This window comes from Gastrolobium bilobum, unplaced genomic scaffold (assembly GCF_033153095.1).
Source record: "Gastrolobium bilobum isolate Gb01-03AN ecotype WA unplaced genomic scaffold, APGP_CSIRO_Gbil_v1 utg1240, whole genome shotgun sequence".
Taxonomy (NCBI): Eukaryota; Viridiplantae; Streptophyta; class Magnoliopsida; order Fabales; family Fabaceae; genus Gastrolobium; species Gastrolobium bilobum.
Window position 1 is genome coordinate 243,236 of NW_026898998.1, and position 19,975 is coordinate 263,210.

The 19,975-nt window shown below is 32.0% G+C and overlaps 1 protein-coding gene across 1 annotated transcript; it reads left to right on the forward strand.

Annotated features, from left to right (window-relative positions):
- Positions 1-1,265: 1,265 nt before the first annotated feature.
- Positions 1,266-17,953, forward strand: LOC133286126 (zinc finger protein JAGGED-like). Its single transcript, XM_061483482.1, has 8 exons — positions 1,266-1,395; positions 4,768-4,844; positions 4,965-5,021; positions 5,440-5,522; positions 16,152-16,243; positions 16,637-16,768; positions 17,076-17,163; positions 17,455-17,953. Exons 1-8 carry the CDS (start codon positions 1,266-1,268, stop codon positions 17,951-17,953), a joined length of 1,158 nt encoding a protein of 385 aa, XP_061339466.1.
- The last annotated feature ends 2,022 nt before the right edge of the window (positions 17,954-19,975 follow it).

Sequence of the window (19,975 nt, forward strand, 5' to 3'; positions counted from 1 at the left end):
CTTAACGAAACATAATTTTACAAAAGCTTTTATCATAAAAATAATTTTTTTATAGTAAAGAAAAAAATTAAAGTTAAAAGCTAAAAGCTCTCACGATAAGCTTTTTTAAAGATGTATGTTAACTTTTAAGAAATTTCATATTTATTTTTCATTTATACCTTTATTCTAAATTTTTATTTATAAATTTTATTATTTAACTTAATAATTTACCCTAATAACAAATTGTATCTTCTCCCTCCTTTGAAAATCCCAAGAGCAACTTTATACAATCATCAAACACCTTTTAACTTCATTTTTTATGCTCTTTTTTTTTTTTTTAACTTTAACTTTAAACTAGTTTTTAGCTTAAAAAAATATGTGCCAAATAAGTTATAAGGTGCACTCAGGAAAAGCTGCATTTCACCACGGCAATTTAGTAATGGGTAAAGTATGTTGCAAATTTGTTAGGGTGCAGAGACCCATTTAAAATGCTGACCATCAGTAGTTAGAATGCTTAACAAACTTTTTTAAAACTTGAACAATATTCCCGTTGATTGACGTCGTTTGCTAACTTTAAAATTTAAATTTTTTAAAGATTATACCTTTTAATTTTTAAAATTAATTATAAATATTAGGTTATATTTTTATATTTTTTAATTATAAAGATAAAACAAGATGATAATTTTTTTTAGTATATAAAACAAGGTGATAAATTTAGATCCCACGTAAAAAAAACCTCAGTGTAGATTAAATGCCCAGAGATGTCTAAAACCCTAGAAGTTTCTCACTCACTGCCATCGATTTCCCTAGATGTCTAAATCCCCAAATACATTTCGTCACTTATCACTCCATTCTTCTAATCTGAGTCGAGGTTCGTTGAAAATTTAGGTTTGGTCTCTCTTTCCTTATTGCTCACAGTAATACATATTTTTTTGTATGACATGTTATCTGAGATGCATTTCATGATAAAATCTGAGCTACGTTTCATTTTCCTCTATAATCTTTCCGCACCATTCTCTCTTCTATTTCTCATTTTCATGGTACATTTATGTGTTTTTTTTGTTTTCGAAACATTTTTTTTCCTAATTTAATGAATTTCGTTGGTATTCAAATCTTCGGATCTAAGAATAAATTTGTGTTTCTGGATTTTCCGATCTGATATATATATATATATATATATATATATATATATATATATATATATATATATCAGTAAACATAAATGAGAGATATGTTAGATCTGATTTCTTCATTGATTTTATTGCCACTATACTTAGAATGCCTTAATGTTTCAGAAATTGCAACAAGATTTGCATGCCAGTCAAGGTTCTCATCCATTTGATGGAGTTAACAGTCTAACTGTAGATAATCTCTCACCTCCAAGTTTGCACAACTACATACTTATTAGACTCAGAGGTTTGTTTCATGTAGTTTTTTGTGGTTGAATGCAATAACCTTGATATAAAATAAGCAATGCTTATTATGATTCTCTCATCTCTGGCTTAGGTTCTTGCCTTTTTGTGACCATCCAGCTCTTTTGGTAGAAGTGAAACTCAGACTTTGTTCAGGTAAAGATATAGTGGACCTGCAAATTGTCTTTATTTCAATGTTATGACCTTTTCCTTTTTTTGTTCAATTTTTCATTTCATTTCAATTTCTCCTTATTTTGAACAAAGACTATTTCTTTCACTGACAATACAAATATGAAAGGTGAATTATACTAAGGCAAAAATGTAAATATACCCCTTAACTTTGGGTTTTTATATTTTAAAGAGTTTTTTTTGGGCAATATTTTGGGTCCTTATGGATCTCGCCCTCTGAGTCTAGTGGTGGGGTCAATTCATCTATTGGAGACCAAGAAGTTGGAGAACTAGATTCAGAAGCCACCATAGTAAGGTAAAACATGCCTGATAAGTGATCACTACAACTATTGTTGACTGGAAAGGTGTGTGAGAGCCATGGATACAAGGAAAAACTAAGATTCTAGTGGCTGGAATTGGTGCACAACTATAAGGAGAGAATCATAGGACAAAGACAGGAAAAAGAGAAACAATTTCTTTTTATATTTTGGAAAACTCAGCAATGGAATTGAGGCTGCTTTAGGTCACTAAGGTTGGTGTTGCTTTGATACTGTGTTGAAATTATAGCAAAAGGATTGAAAAGTAAGAAAATAGAGAAATAATACATTTTACTGATAATGAGATGTGTTGTGATCACTAACATAGTACTTTTTTATGCTAACTAGTGTATTTCTTGTATGTTATTGGTTCAACATGAACTTTATTATCAAATAACACAATACAAAGAAACTTATCAAATTAATATGATAAAAAGTTTGGATAATATAATGGGAGTAATACCTATCTTTGGTAAAAGAAGATGATTACATTGGAAAATATATAAATTGGAGTATTTGGGTTTCCCCATAATGATGGTTTGACAATAACCAAAAAATTAAGGTTGGATATGATAATTAGGATGAGACACAGGAATTTGACAGAATAACAAGGATTGAATTTTAGTAGGGAGATTGACTCTCAGAAATTTGACATGTGGCATTGTTGACAAGGCATGAATTGTGTTTTATACTATATTTAATTAGTGTAGTTAAACTAGTACAAGCAAAACCTAATATAATTTGAAAGCTCTTTCTTGTCTATTCATAAAAAAGGAAAAAAATTATAATAAGTTTGGATTATCTTTTGTGAGACAGAATATATTTATAAAAGACAGAATATCTTTTGTGTGTGTGTGTGTGTGTGTACTTGTCATTTGTTTTTGTATAATGATCATGACTTTACCTTGTGTCAGTTGCACTTGCTTTAGCTCTGTTATGGCCTGAATGGTGATTTCTGTGATATTTACTCTTGTCCGGGAAAAGATGTAAATTTTTTAGACCCTGCTTGTAATTAGTTCTATATTTTTTGTTTCTGTTATTGATTGTAACAGTTTTAGTTAGCACTAATATGGATTCTATATATAGACTATTTCTTGCCCGCTGAACCTTCCATCTTATTTAATGGGCATATAAAACAAAGATGGATAGTATTAACTTCTGTTACAAGAGAGTTCTGAATGGTTTAAGGAAATGGCACCGGCCCTATTCATTACACATAGGATTTAAAATCACTAAAAAGGGAAACAAGGAAACTACAAGTCAAACTAAATTTAATCAAATCAAGCTAATAAATTACAGATACATAATCCCTAAAATTATGGGATCTATTTCTTAAAATAGAAGGTACTATTCAACAACTTCAAAGTTGTTTGTTCTCTTCAACATTAATGACTATATTTATAAAAGGAAGTTGCAAGATCGTAGGGAAATTTCTGGTAACAAAATAAATATACATAATTGTTAAAGCTTTGCATAGCCAGTTTCACAAGTTATTTAATATTACTGCACGATTGCCTCTCTCTCTCTCTCTAAATATATATATATATACATCTCTCTCTATATATATATATATATATATATATATATATATATATATATATATATATATATATATATATTTCCTCTATATTTTCGAGTATAAACATGATAAATTTTTTGGGGCAACTCCGGTTTCTATCTTATCAAATGGAAGAACATTCCTACTACCCCCAAAGAAAATCTATGACCGTTTCTTTAAATTCTGAAGATAAACTTTGTATTTTCTAAATATTCCAGAAATACAGTAGGGAAATGCAAAAGCAAATGGCATTGATTACAGAATTTGTGTAAATAATTCTCATATACGAATTAAGTGCTTTTTGTGGGATTGGAGTCTGCAACAAGATATATTTATCGATCTGTTGAGTACCACACTCCAAATGAAACAGTAATCTTTCGAGGGAGTTTTGGATGTAAGGTCAAGAAAAAAAATCTATCTTTGGTAGGAGAATAGATAAGAAGAATTAATAACAATACACACCATAACAATCCAAAGTCTAAAATTGCCTTTCAGGAGTAAAATACAAGGGTACATATGTATTTATGGCTATAGGAGGGTTTATAGTAACATCTTCTAGAGGATGAATTGCTATTTCAAGTTATAGTCACCATATTCCTTGGGGCATAAAGTATTTGAACGTAAACAATCAACACTGTTATGTTTTCCTGTTTGCTCTTTTTCTTGGGGTTAGAGGGAGAGGCAATGGTGTTCTATTGCAGTACATTGATTTGTAGAATTGCTGCTGACATGCAAACAAATCATTTTTATTCTTTAAGAGGAATCAATCTTCAATTGCTATTGTTGCAATTATTTGTACTTTACATCCTTCAAATCATTTATCTTTTCCCCCATAAGAAAAAAGAATTTGTTAAGGACTGATGAAACAAGATAAAGGATGGCAATTTTCTCAAAAAGTGAAAGAGAAACTAAATAAAAAAAAAAGCATTAATGGACAGTCTACAGCACTAGAAAATCTAACTTATAATGTCCTTAAAAATCAAATAATGTTAAAAGTGATTGGGTGCTTGCTTAAGTCAAATTAGATTCCCTCTTGATATGTCATGTGTGAGCTCTGCTTAAAGAAGATATGGGCTGAACACAAAAGATGAGCTGGTTGAACAATTCTGTCTCACATTAAGCTCCGAGTTTTCAATTCTCTTCAATGATTTATAAATTTTAACTCTTCTTTATGAATTTTTGAAGCCATCCAATCATAACAGTTCATGTACTTCAATCTTCATAACAGTTTGGATCATCTTTCTTTTTGTATGCTTGAATTTGACGATTTCCTTGATGGTATGGTATTGAACCTTGACAGATCATTTACTTCTTTCTTTTTTCTGTTTTGTAGCTAAAGGAGATGAATATCACGTGTTTAGGGAAGATGCTAAGCAAGAATGGGATTCAGTGAAATCTTATTATCAGAAAGTAAGTATAATTTCATATTTGTCCTTTTCCGGGATTATTTTAACTTTCAGATCTTTAAGCTAGTTTGTTGTAGAGTTCGAATATCAGTTAAGATCATGAAAGGCTGACATAATTTTGCAGGCTGCAACAACATATACCAAAGGAGATCGAGCATATGCTGCCTTTCTTTCTGACCAGGTTCATTCTTCTTTTGGAACAATGGAATTGTGTTTAAAAACACGAGACACTTTTTTTGCACCCGATCATTGGGATAGTTTTTTTTTATAATTATCTTTTATGTAACTATTATCCTCCACGACCACAAAGCATTCACATAAGATTGCATCCCACCAAAACCACTAACCCTTCTTATATCATCCATAAAAAATGCCCATTTTCAATTGTACTTTTCAGTTTAAGATATAACAAATGAAACTAATTAACAATGAAGAGTTGGAAAATAATAAACAAAATAACGCACAGATGCATGGGCATGATAAACATGCATGGTTTCTAACGCTATAACATAGTAATATATTATGTGTTATTTATACTATACACTTTAGAAATGCTTGAGGATTTGGCTTATATATTCTTCATGTTTATATGCTTGTAGTCATTTCCCGAAAGCAGGGTGCAGACAACAGTCACAGGACTACTGAAACTTAATAAAAGCTACCTCTCAACCCAGTCCTTGTGGTAATTTATTCCTTACAATAAGCCTTATTTACTCAAATACCAGTTTTACTGGTTGTAGTTCATTGATGACATAAATTAAGCCAAAGGGTGAAATATTATAGTATTGTTGTGAAGCCAAATTGATGTTGTCTGCATAAATTGTTTTGAAATAGTAGCTTTTATATAAAGAATAGTATTTATTACATGTTTTAATTATTTAAAGAAAATAAAGATGAGATTGAGAGTAAGGGAGAGGGGTAGGTGATTTATATAAAGGCTGGGAGAGTAGAGGGATGAGTGAGTGACACCTCTTAAAGAAACACCACCAAACTTTAAATCTAAGCCAAATTTTATTAAGTAAAATCCAATATTTTTGCTATTTCATTTTAATTTTAATGTTCACAAATTTTGTGAACTTTCCTATACATGAATATTGTTATTGTTTGAATGCTAATTCATGTTATTTGTTGAATTTGAAAACAGATTTATCTAACTATGATTGATAAGAGTTGGATTGAGAAACCAATTAACTCGAAAGAGTTCTTAGATGGGGTAGTCCAATTTTTAGACTTTGGCTTTTCAAATGCATCAATAAATGGACAGATATCGTGTCCTTGCATTACTGTGGATTTCATCGGATGCATACAACAACAATTCTTGGAAGACAGATTTAAAAAATGTGTTGTCATATTTTATTTAGTTGAACAATGAAGTTAATATTTTGTATAGATGTCTAGTGACAATCACAAACTTATAGTTTTAGCTTTATTTGACAATTATTTCTCTTAAATGATGTAAGTGAAAAACTTGATTAGCTCCTTTTGTTGGTAAAGGAAACTCCTTTAGCTTATATGAAAGGGAAAAAAATACGAATTTTTGAATTTGTGTAAAAAACGTGATTTACTCATATGAATAGAAAAAAATGAATTGTGTACTCTATTTTATTTGATTATCTCCCTTAATTTGGTTTTTGGTTCTTGTATCAAATGCAATTTTTATTATGTTTTTTATATGATTGGAAAAATTTGTAATATTTTTTTTAAAAAATAAAATTCCTTATAATTAACCACAGTTTTGTCTGACAAAATAAAACTTCTCATCTTTGGGATCCAAATCATTTAGCCACGGTTTTGTCTGTAGCAAAATAAAACTTCTCATCTTTGGGATCCAAATCATTTAACCACGGTTTTGTCTGTGGCAAAATAAAACTTTTTATCATTGGGTTCCAAATCGTTTAGCCATGAATATAACGTGGCTAATATAACATAAACTGTGGCTAACTCAATGTTACCACACTCATACAAACCGTGCTTAAATGCAAAAAATATCGTGGTTAAAATAATGCAACGCCCGTTAGCCACGATTTTTGAAACAGTGGACAACTCATTTAGCCATGGTTTTTATCATATTTTGCCACGATTTTTGCCGTGGCTAAAGAACAATTTTGTTGTGGTGGTGAGTGAGTAATGATAATTATATCTAGTCGAAACTTTATTTAAATTCTATAAAAAATATTTTTATTTTTTATTTGCTTTCATATATATAGTCCAAACCTTATATATATATATATATATATATATATATATATATATATATATATATATATATATATATATATTGCTGTGCTAGTTAAATATATTGTTATTGTTATTCTTAAATATATTGTTGTGCTAGTTAGTCTTGTTAGACTGTTTGGTCATAGTTTGTGTGGTGGTCATGACTTGGATTTTTTTTTTGGTCATTACTTAATTAGAATTTATGTGGTGACATGTGAAAAAAAAATACTTTTAAATTTTGGAAAAAGTATTTCTACTTTGCTGCAAAAAACTTTTTTATGCTACTAGGGATGTAAATGAGCTAGGCCGAGCCAAGCTTTAGCTTAAATGATCCAAGCCTAAGAACAATATTTTGAGTTTGGCTTGGTCTATTAGTTGTTATGAACTACATGTTAGACTTAACTTAAGTGCATCAAATTCTGATATCGAAAAAAGAAGAATTGAGAAAGAGTACCTGGGATTGGTCAATTGCTTGTAGAGTTAAAGATAGTTATTGGTTACTAGAGTTGCGCTAAGTAGAAGGTTGGGGTAAAGCCGTGAAAAGATGAGTGACCAAGAGAGGAAAGGAGAAACCAATAGTCAAAGAGCTTGTTTGTGAATCTGTTACCGCGAGAGAATGCCAATAGACAATAGCAAAAAAACAGGGTTACAAAAGTAGGGTTAATGGTTAAGTGACATAAAAATATATTACTTTTTACAATAATATATCAGGCTAGTTCACATGCTTTCAAGCCAAACCTCATTAATTTTGGCTTGGGCTTGTTTGCTAAATAAGCTTTTTTTTAAAGCTTGAACCCGTTCTATTTATTAAGTGTAAAGAACCTTGAGGTCACCACCCCAAAAGCTAGCTCAAGGGGTGGGAGTGCCCAAGGCCTTATAAAGGCCATATTAGTTGCTCATCCAATCAATGTGGCACTATATATCTCAACACGCCCCCTCACGCAAGAGCCCTTTAGGCTATAAGCGTGGAAATTGCACAGGCCCATTTTTGGTTTACCTTTTTGTGCTTTTTATTTTTTATTTTTAATTCCACTTTAAAGTGGGGGACGGTGAGGCTCTGATACCATGTTAAGAACCTTGGGATACACCACCCCAAAAGCTAGCTCAAGGGGTGGGAGTGCCCAAGGCCTTATAAAGGCCATATTAGTTGCTCATCCAATCAATGTGGCACTATATATCTCAACATTAAGCAAGTCAAGCTTTGGGTCCTTGACAAGCCGCTTGGCCCATTTACACCCTATCTGTCACAATCACATAAAAGTGAGTGCTTGATTGGATTCCATTAAATTTTTCTTGACTTTTTTCTAATTATAATGAGACCCACTCATTTTTATGTGAATGTGATAGAGAAAAATTTCCTGCGACAAAAGCGTAAATACTTTTACTATTAACAAAAAAACTTTTTGTTAAAGAATGCAATAAAGAATTTGAATATAGGGAGAGATGTTTGCCCATGGATCAAGTTTAATGAAAATAATATTTTGATATGATTAATTTTTTTAATCTATTTTTAGTATAGTCCTGATCTTATTGAACCGAGGCAGCCCAAAATTTGAACAAAATGTATAATTTTAGACATTTTAAATAGCTATAGATAATAAATTTTAAAATTAAAAAATATTTTACAATATAAATTTAAATGAATTATTTTAATATATTTTTCTAAATATAGGATAATAATTTAAGTGAAAAAATTCTCTCACTTGCCCCTGCTATGAAAATAACATACTTTTCATGAAAATCATGTCCATCAATATTCTTATATTAAAATACTAATTGAAGTGATGAAATTTTACAACTTATCCTTAATAAGAAATGGGAAAAGCATTTTTCCTTTTAAAAAGTATAACATTGTGTCATTTTAGATTTAATTTTCGTCATTCAACGATTATAATTTATTAGGTCAAAATTATTAATTAATTAATAATAAGTTTAGTCCATTCTATTTGACCCAATAAAGTATAACTGTTGATTGATGGAAATCAACGGTTAGAATTTAAAATGACATAAATTATATCCTTTAAAAGGACAAATATTTTTTCCGAAGAAAATATATTAATTTTTCACTAAAATGATATCCATCAATATTTTAGGGTTTGTTATTATCCGCAAAAATTGAAGTTTACTCAATTTTACATTTGATTCCCACTTATTGATATCGTTTACTTTCAGAAATTCAACGAACGCCAAAGATAATATTCTTGGTAAAGACATAGATAAAACCATCGAATTCAATACTTGGAGTTTGTAGTCATGTAATAAACTACCATACTTAAGTCAGACCTCCTAGTAGCAATTCAACGTGTTAGAAAAATATAAAATTATTAATGTAAGATCACTCATTAGTTTAATTGTTTAGGTTGAATTAGTTCTTTACATGATATTAGAGCATCGGCTCTTTTGTGAGGGAACGTGTTAAAGAAATATAAAACTATTATAATGTAACTTCACCCGTTAACTTAACTTTTTGCGTTGAATTAATTCTTTACAAAAACACAAAATAAGAGTATCATAAATGGGATATATATAGGAGAAGGATTACACCTCTTGGTTGGTGAGTGTGCCCTCGGGGCCGGTGAGTGATTGTGCTCTATGTGTAACTTAATCAGAGCATACCACTGAAGGGTACTTTTCTGAGTAGATCTAGAACTCATTCATTTGAGTGCAAGGATTTAAGCCATGTGAATTGTCTAGGTAGCTAGTCCAATGCAGAGCCAAAATAGAGGCTCGAGATTAGTTTGATGTAGAAGGAGGATAAATACCCTCTAACACCGAATAATCTTGGTGATATGCATGTTTACTTTTATTAGGGCACCGTACTTTGTTGAGTCCACTTAGTTATTTGTCTCTGCAAATTGAGGTCACTGTAGTTATTTGTAGTCAATATAGAACAATATTGAGAATATATATATAAAAAAAAGAGGCAACAAAGTAAGCAGTAAGTCTTTGATGTTTGAAACGTATATTGTTGAAAGAAATTATTCTTTTATGTATCAATTTTTATTTTTATTTTGAATTTAATATAGCGTTTCTTCCCTCTTTGGAATGAAGGTAAGCTACACTAAAGAAGAAGTGAGGTATCCCGTAGCATTCTAGTGAAAATAATAGGAGAAAGAACCGGGAGTAGTGCACCCAAAGGCATAAAGACATTAGCAGGAGGGCTACTTTTCTAAGAACAAAAAAGGCTGTGTATGCAAATGGAAACTGCAACTAAAAAATCAAAGTAACTAAACAGCTATTCAATCACAGAAAGTTAGAGGCAGCTCAGCCCATGATCTCAAACCCTCTTTGTGGCAAGCACAGTATGTAGTCTAGAGCTATCTGAGAGGAATGAATAATAACTTGAGACATCCATTTTTGGGGTCTGCATATATAAGACCCATCAACACTACCATCAATAATTTGGCACTGATTCAAGGTGAACATGGTGTGTAATTGATGGAAATTGAATGCTAATAAGGATACAGACAATTCTCTGATTTGTCTTCTCAGCAGCACCGCTTAGCATGAAGATAGTGATGTGACCTTCATTGGTTCCATCTGCTAACTAATTGCTCCCAGGTCATGAATTATTTTCCTAGGAAAATATCTGTTTGATGACTTGTTCCTCCAAAGATCCAAATCCGTTTTGTTTTTTTTCCCTAGATTAGTCTCAAACCGGTCAAATGGTTCAACTTAATTTGTACGAATCGTTAGGTCTTCAAAGATTTTTACCATAATGAAAATCCTTTGTTCATTGTTAAAATTAACTTTCTTTTGCATTATTTATACCCTTAGAAATATGAAAAGATAGATAATAATGAAATACAAACCATCAAAAACAAAATGGCTAGAAATAGAAGTAAAAACCTTGGATCTGGCCACAAATGTATCAAATTTGCATGCCACAATAGAATTAAAAATAAATCTACCGTCAACTAGTTAAATCTACTAAAAAAATTAAAGAAATAACTAAAATAAGGAGAAAAGCGGATTGAAATGGGTTATCACGGATGAAATAATAAGGTTGTAGGTCCTAGAGGGCATCGCTAATGAATAAACCAAAATATCAAGGCAACTTAGACCTAGAGAAGAGGCTCATTAGAGACACAAAACTGCTAAAATGCATTTGATGTACTTATAATTGTATTTTTATTAGGGGTTTTATTAATGTTATGTGACATGATATAAGAGGGTTTTCCAACACACAATAATGGAGAGAGAGAAAGTAGAATGATGAAAGAGAAAGAAAAACATGTGGACCCAACCTCTTTAATGTGTGTGTAGGAAAGTGAAGTTATGTTATGTAAAATAATAAACATAAAACCCTTTTATTAGTCCAAGATTTAGAAATAGCTTATAGTATGACTGATCCGAAATGTATTGAATAATAATTGAGAAGCATGTTTGAAATTATCCTGTCAATATCGATAAAAAGAACATGAACTGCACGACTCCAATAGTTAGCTGGTTTGGCTAAGTCATAGGCTACAGAGCCATTTCCATATCAAAACAAAAAAGGCTTGTTCGATATAAATGTGAGAGGTCATTTTCCTTTTCATAAATCTAGTAATGCTTTTATATTTTAAAAATCATTTTTAATTCAAAGTTGAATATATATGAAAATTTCTAATATATTCACGGAAGGGAGCTATTTGCGAATAAGGCCAATTGTTAAAATAAATGATAAATTAAAATGAAATGTTAAGATTAGGTTGTAGAAATGATTAGTTAATGTACTAAAAATACTTGTTTGTTATCGTTCAAAAAATTCTAGTTATATTTTTCAACTTGAATGATAATACCTAATTTAAAGGAGACAAACTTCCACAAATTTCATTCAATAAAACACAATTCATTTTGAGGAGTTTTACACTTTACTTACCCTTTAACCTGATTAGAAAAATTCGATTAGAGTGAATTTCGTGCTGTTTAAAATAAAGATTTGAATGGTTAGTGGGATGAATCTCATCATATTTTTGGGTCTAGTTCAATTGTGTTTTTCAAGAAAAAAAAACTTTTTAATTCAAATGTATTATTTAAAAAATTTATAACACCCTAGACTTAATTAGAAAAATTTGATTCGTGCGAATTTCGTGCTATTTAAAATAAAGATTTGACTCCTTCTCAGTACAGTCTTAATTTCGGATTAAAATAAAAATAAAAATAAAGATTTGAGTGGTTAGGGATGAATCTCATCATATTTTTGGGTCTAGTTCGATTTTGTTTTTCAAGAAAAAGAATACTTTTTAATTCAAATGTATTATTTAAAAATATTATAATAGCTAAATAATTTTTTTTAAAAGAAAATAGCTTCAGTATTTTTTTCAAAAATTTTTAAAAAGTTATTTGTTAAATTTTTTTTTAAAATTCACTTCTTTTACTTATTCATACATTTAACGTCAGGATTAATTTTAAAATGTCACATCGTGGTCTTTATAATTAATATGTACTACTAATACACTAGCGGCCAAGTTTTACCTAAAAAGAAGACTACTTTAAATTATGAGTTTTATAAGAGTTATGTTGTAGGAAAAGTGATTGTGTTATGTTATAGAGATTCGTTTTGCGTGCCGAAGTTTTTTTTTTTTTTTTGCTGCGAGCCCTACAAAATATTGTGTGTGTAGAAAACTTTTTGTGGTCATGTTAAATGATAGATGATAAACCCATAAATTATTCATGAATAGTGGATTATATAACCGTAGGCTTTCTCCCTAAAATTAAAGGGTCATTTTGGTATTACAGTTTTGCTAGTAGTCTCGTGTTGGTTTGCTTCATGTATGTTTAGACTTGAAAGTTAATTAACAAATGATGATAGTTTACTTGACGCTATAGAATTGAATAGGTGAGGATAAGAGGATGTGTTTGATTCTCTCAAATATTATCTTTAGGAGAGTAATTTCGATATTTGTCCCGAAACGAACTAGTTATGAAACAATGAACAGATTGAAATATCTCGAAAAAAAAAAAACACTTGAAACCTGATCAACTTGCATCATTTAGGTGCTTACTGTCAGATAATTAAGTTCCATTTGAATATTGTTTCTAATAAAAAATTTTGGTCTTCAGAAAAAAATAATCTATTTGATAAGATATATTTTGTAAAAAAAGTCTTAACTATATATAAATCTATAATTTATATTAAAAAACTATAAATATAATTAAATACATGTAAAAAAAATGATACCAATTCCAAATATTTTAATATAAAAAATAATAAATTATATATCATTGTCCAACAAAATATAATCGAACATATAATTCTTGTGATATTGGTGTTTCAGGTTCAGTAAACAACATCTTTAACTATAAATCAAATCTAAATTCCCTACATATTGCATAACCAAGATAATATTAGTATCAAAGATACATAACCTATGTAAGTCAATAAGCAACACATCACTCAAATATTTCAAAAGAAAACAAACCATTTGTGCGTGAGAGAGGAAAAAAAAACATCAATTAATGAGAACAAACCATTTTTTTATGAACCGGGCTGAATCACCGGTTGAATCGATTGAGTTAGTGATTTTTACCAAAAATCGACCAGATCACATCGAATTCATTACATGGCTAATTAAATATGAAAACCAGACTGGTTATAGTAAATTCGATTTTTATAACATTACAGAAAACACCTATTTCCATAACAACGTAACTATTATAGAGTACGGATAAAAAAAATTACAACACAATCAAACATACCTTTATTTTCTTTTAACTGAATGCAGCTTACTTTTCCGTTGACTTAGAAGGACATAAAATGGATCTGTCCCACTACAATCTGGACCTAGATAATTAAAATATGGGAAAAGTGTGTATAATTTTGAAGGATGTAAAGTTGTGTCATTTTAAGAGAGAGAAAGAGATAGATTAAGGAGGAGAGAGAGTTGACAAAAAAATAAAGGTGTGGGTCCCACCTCTTTGTGAGAGTGAAAGGATGTAAGTTATGTAATTTTAAATGATAGACATTTTTCCCTTAAAATATATTCCTCAAGTTTTTTTTTCCCCCCCTTATATTGTTCCGAAACATAATAATAAGCGCAACCAATTCTCATGGTTCAAAGACCAAGAAATCATACGTTATCTTTAAAATACGGAATTTTATTTTGTTTTGTTACCTTTGCGTTAGTCTAGCAGCTTTGTAATTTTTAATTTTCGCTTTGTTGGGTTCCTTTCTCTCCCTAACAATATAATTATGCATTTTGATGCTTGAATCGGAGGAAGCCAACACGATGAAGACAATTTCCTCCTCTGGTTGTAAGTTACGTTGCTAGACTTCTGAACATGGAAGAAATGTTTGTTGGATTTACTGCTTAAAATCGTGATGGACCACTTCAAAAGTAATCGTATGTATAAACACACTTGCAAGGAAATTTCAGATAGATGGGGCGCGGTCATTGCATGATTCTTTGGTCCAGTTTTGAAAATATCAAATGTGTCTTAAATCCTTCATAGTACCAACCAGCTAGTCAAGGCCAGCAGCAGTAGAGTGGTCCATGAATCACCTGATTTTAATGCCTAGCTCTCTTATTTGGTAGTGTCTTCTTTTTCCTTTATATCCATTTCAGGTGTTGGTGGGGGAAGGAATCAGCTTGTGGACAAGAGGCCTTCTAGCTATTATTTGTTTTTGCCATTTACAAATATATATGCTGCTCCAAATCATGAGGCAAGCTTGTTAGAGCTTTGATTCAAGGAATTACCAAGTTAAGCAGGCTGGTTAAACAGTTAAAACTCTTTGAGTTGTACTCTCTCTCAGCTGTAAACTCAGACAGCACTCAATTTTTTCTTTCTTTTTTTAATTCAAAACAGCTAAAGTATTGCTTCTGCATATATATATTTGGATAACATTTTACCTAACTTTTCCCTCTTACAAAGGAATTCGAAGAAATGCATCTCATGATCACTACCAAAAGCAAACAGAGAAAAAAATAACGAATAAGATACATTAAGAAAATTCAAATCCATTTATCTACTTTGATACACATCCATTGAAAAGGACTATGTATATGTAATCTATGAGATATAGCAACTTTCAAAGAATAAAACAACATATGTGGGGTTGAGTCTATCTCAACTTAGATTGCAAAAAACCCTAACGATAGATACTGAAAGCAACCCTTCCTTGATGCAAGTCTAAGTCCCCTGGGTAGAATTTTACACCCAGAAGGAGGCATTGAGCTGTGGTGGACCATACATGACCTGTTCTAAAACATGCCCCCCCTCTTTAAGCACAATAACCACGCAAAATGTCTACGTACCCTATGCCTTGTCTTGGTTTCTTTCTGGTATAAATGCCTTCTTTCATTCTTAGGGCAACCTTTAATGCTTAAAGATGTGTACTGTATATTCGATTGCCATCCTTTGTTGGTAAAGATTTTCTTTTTAGATATTAACTTTTTATTATTTTTAATGCATTTGATTGATATATTATTTGAATATTTGAACACTTGTTTGCTAGCTCTAGGGCACACCAAAAAAAAAAAAAAAAAAACTAGAGCCAAAAGTAGTGTTATAGAGAATTAGTAGCATTATTACTAATATTTAATATAAAGGCAACATCTTTCTCATTCACATTTTCTACGCCCTTCCTTTCTATCATTTTATAAGTCTCAACCAAACCAGAAGAAGCTAGCTAGCAATTAGCAAATACCTGATTAAGCAACTCCCCACACCCTCACTCTCTCTTTTTAAAGTCACGAGACCCACTGCCCCTTTGTTCATTCCATTTTGTGTGTGTGGGAGAGATAAGAGAGAGAGAGAGAGAGAGAGAGAGAGAGAGAGGGGCGTGGCAGACGAACTGATAGAGAACTTTCAAAGCTCTTTATTTTCTACCATCACTCAACTAGCCTCTATATTGCAGTCCCAAACTGAAAGTCTCACAAATTTTGTAAAAAGCTTTAGTATTATCTTCCCATCTGAAAGAAAGATTGTTTGCCTCATATCATTTCTTTCTTTCTGTCTCTCTCTGTCGGTACCATGTAGGTCTTCCCCACTACTATACATTCACAACACCTTCTGATTGATTATCTTCTCCTTTTATCTCGTTCTTCAACTCTTTAACTCTCTCTCTCTCTCTCTCTCTCTTTATGACTTTGTAATTGTACCTTTACAGGAGACCAGAAGGAAACCCATTAGACCTTAACAACTTACCTGATGAGTACTCTAGAGATGGAAAACAAGTCCTCGAAGACAGCTCCTCACCCGGTAAACCTTTTTTTTTTTTTTTTTTATTAGTCAACATGCCATATATATACACTGAAAGATCAAAGCAACATATTCACTATATCACACACCATGGAAACGTTCTTTTTGGTTTTGTCCTCGTTCTTCCTTATTCATGTGTTTTTTTTTTCCCTTTTCGTTGTTCACTTCCTCCTCCTCTTCTACTAGCCTCCTCTACCTGCTTTTTTAAAATTGGAAGGTAAACATCATGTTGCAAAAGGAGATAGAAGAAAAAAGAAAACAGAAAAAGGGTAGTTAATAAAATTATAAATAAAACATTAGTTAAATTTATTCATGATTTGGGTAATCGGGAATCGGCTTTAAGGGAAAGAAGGGTCTCATCGAAATTGCTTTAATTGGATGTTGTCGTTGCAGGTTGCAGGAAAAAGAAAAGCGGCGGGAAGGATGGAAAAGACGAGTGTGGGAAGGTCTACGAGTGTAGATTTTGTTCCCTCAAGTTCTGCAAGTCTCAGGCTCTTGGGGGACACATGAACCGCCACCGCCAAGGCTAGTCCTCTAGTTTTGTTCCCTTTTCCTTTTCTCTCTCTCTCTCTCTCAAAAGAAACCAATCGATAAATCTTGATGTAATAGCCTTAAAATATGTCCAAAACAAATAAGAGAAAATGGGGGACGTTGGCCGTTATTGATTTGGCCATGAAGCGTTGTCATTTCAAAGACAAAAAGTTGTGGGATTGCTGAAATTCTTGGTTTTGAGAGGGCCCTGGTTTTTTTATTTATTTTTTTATTTTTTTGTTTCTTTTTGCTTTGCTTTGATTTTATTTGTTTTTGTGGGTTTTGTTGGGTTTGGCTGCAGAGAGGGAAACAGAGACGCTGAACCATGCTCGTCAGTTGGTCTTCCGTAATGATCATAACCTTGCTGCACAAGGTGCCACTCACTTAGGGTATGCACCTTTACTATTTGCTTTTCTTTCTCCTTTTCCTCTTTCAATAGTACTTTCCTCCCCCTCCTCCTTCTTCTTCTTCTTCAACATGGGATATATATTACCTATCTTTTAACAGTTCTTCTGAAATAATACTAATTGGAACAAGTTATGGACATTCGAATTTCAACCCCATCAAACTAATTTTACTCTTGGCTCTTTAGTTTTTTTTATTTTTATTTTTCCCAAGTTGAAACACATAATTAATGTAAGGCACAACACTGTTTGATACGAATTGTGCATGATATTCAGATGCTGCCAACCAATAGCAACAGGGGGTTATCATCCATCAGGTAACATGGGAGACCCAACAGCACCTCTGAGATTCCCAAGATACTTCTCTGGTTCATCCTCAACCCACATACCACCGCCACCGCCACCGCCTCCACAACCATATTTATACGCTTCTCCTTCAAGGCCAGTGTCTTTTCCCTCACACTTCACTCAGCATCCATCGGTGAACGATTACTGTGTGGGTCATGTCCTGAGTGGCCACCCCAACATTAACTATGTGGCGGGTGCAGCAGCAGCATCAGAGTCAAGTTACACCTGCATTGGTGCACCGGTGGGACAAGGGTTCGGAGGTGGTGTTGGTGTTGGTGTTGGTGTTGGTGGGCGAGGCTTGGATGGTGGTAAGGACGGGTCACTGCAGAATCAGGAAGAAGGATTGAATTGGGGAAGGAGCTATTCAGGAGCACAGCACCGTTTGGATCCTCATTCAGCGATCAATCGGTTTCAAGATGGTTTCTAATGAGATTCTTTGAGTGATAGTGTTTTGAGTGTATCATAAAGACACGCTATCCAGAGTGAGTGAGAGAGAGAAAGACATAACAAGCTGACAGATGGGGTCATCTCATGAGAGGGAAGAGAGAGAGAGAGAGATGGTTTTGGTTTATCTACAGTAACTGGTGACAGCTTTTGAGCTCATGGACACGCTCAGCTAGTTTGGCTTGGAGCTGTGCGGGTAGGATTTGAAGATGGGCTTTTGTATTATTGGTAGGACAACAAGTTAGATATGAACTGAAAGTTTCCAAATCCCCTTTTTGCATGGCAACAAGGGTTTCCTTTTATTTTTTTTATCTATCTTATTATGGTTTATATATATATATATGGGTGTGTTTGTCTTGCCCTTTTGTTCTTGTGTTTAATTTTGTGGCTTTCGCAGTTTCACACACACACACACACACCGACTTCTTTTCCCATTCCAAATACCCAAAAAACCCCTCCGATCCCTCTCCATCGCTCTCACTCTATCCAAAAACCAAAATTGGGATCTTCTAGTTTCTTGAAATGCTTATGGTCTCAGTGTCACACCATGCTTGCACAATTAAGGTAATGCCACAGAGAGATCCAAGTCTGGCTGGATGCTTCCTCAATAGGATATTCAACCAATCAAACCTCCTAAGTATCTAATTTCTCCTTAAAGAAAGCTTTACCCTCCCTCCAATATTTTCATAACATATATTGTAAATAATTATTTTTAACATTTTCAAATATAGATTACTTGCAGAAAATGAACAAAACACTATCGATCGAGGAGCTTCTCCCAAATGCAGCAGCTTAATTAGAGAAATACTGCCTTAATTAACTAGCTCATGATTATTCTTGCAACAGTAAAAGTGCATGTAAAACATGTGTAAGTAAATGAAACCATATTAGCATGCTTTTTCACTTCTTTTCAGTACTTTTATTTGCCAACAAATTCTTTTTTCGGAAACGAATCTAGTTTTCTTTGTTGGTTGAGTATTCTTAACGTATATAATAATTGAGGACATAATTATAGGAAAGTTGGTCATACAAAATATTTAGAATTTTTTTTTTTGTTTGGTTCAACCAGTCCTATATCTTTCAATTATGTAAGTTTGGTTCGTGTTTTTATTCCGATAAAAATTATCACACGTAGTTTAATCTTCACATGTTATTTTTTTTTGGAGAAATTTAAATATCTTTATCTTTGTTATGCTCCACGTTCCGAATTAGTCTTATAAAATCAAAACTTATAGCGATACAAGAGGAAGCAAACTTACCTCAAATAGATAATAACCGTTGTGTTAACTAAAAAAGCAGACTAGGAAAGTATTTTACCTTCTCAGTTTTAAAAAGAGAAGAGAAACTATTTTTCCAAATGTAGTTAAAAGAAAGTTAAAGGAATAAAAATATTATGGTTACTCTGAACGAGGAACTTTATTTTCACCTGCATCCCCAAACAAAGATATAATCATATAAGTGTTCTTTTACTTTGTTTTTCCCCCTCCGCATGCATATATATTGTTATGATTAGAATTGACTTTTAGATCATATTCAAATTACAAATTTATTTCTAGCATAAAACAACAGTTTAAAATTTGTTAAAATTACAAAAATAAATTAAAACTGAAGTTTTGAGTTAGATTTTAATTTAATTTGTTATATAAATATATTATATAATTTTAAAAAAATATTATAACCGTGATTTAAAATTACATAAATAAAAATATAATTAATGTTTCATTAACAGTACGGTGGTGATATAATACCGGTGGTGTTGGTAACCGACAGAGTTGGCGATAAAAGTCGTGGCAGCAAATTACGATGACGCGTACGAAGGTGGTGGTAATGTTGACAATAATGTACAAATATGCGGTTCTGCAAATGGAACACGGTGATAGTAGCAGTGACAGTGGAGGAGGTGAACATGGGGTGGTGTAAGGGCTAATTGTGGCAAAAATGGTTTCGAAAGGGAAGGTGATGGTTGCCGTGACAAAATTGATAGTGTAGTGTCTACGGTGGTGAC

What these genes read in the sequence shown, in the direction of transcription:
- LOC133286126 (XM_061483482.1), top strand. Translation starts at nt 1,266, where the DNA reads ATGTTTCAGAAATTGCAACAAGATTTGCATGCCAGTCAAGGTTCTCAT. An exon ending in TGAAATCTTATTATCAGAAA is followed by an intron (nt 4,845 to 4,964) that starts GTAAGTATAATT and finishes ATAATTTTGCAG; the next exon opens with GCTGCAACAACATATACCAA. An exon ending in CAAGGTGCCACTCACTTAGG is followed by an intron (nt 17,164 to 17,454) that starts GTATGCACCTTT and finishes CATGATATTCAG; the next exon opens with ATGCTGCCAACCAATAGCAA.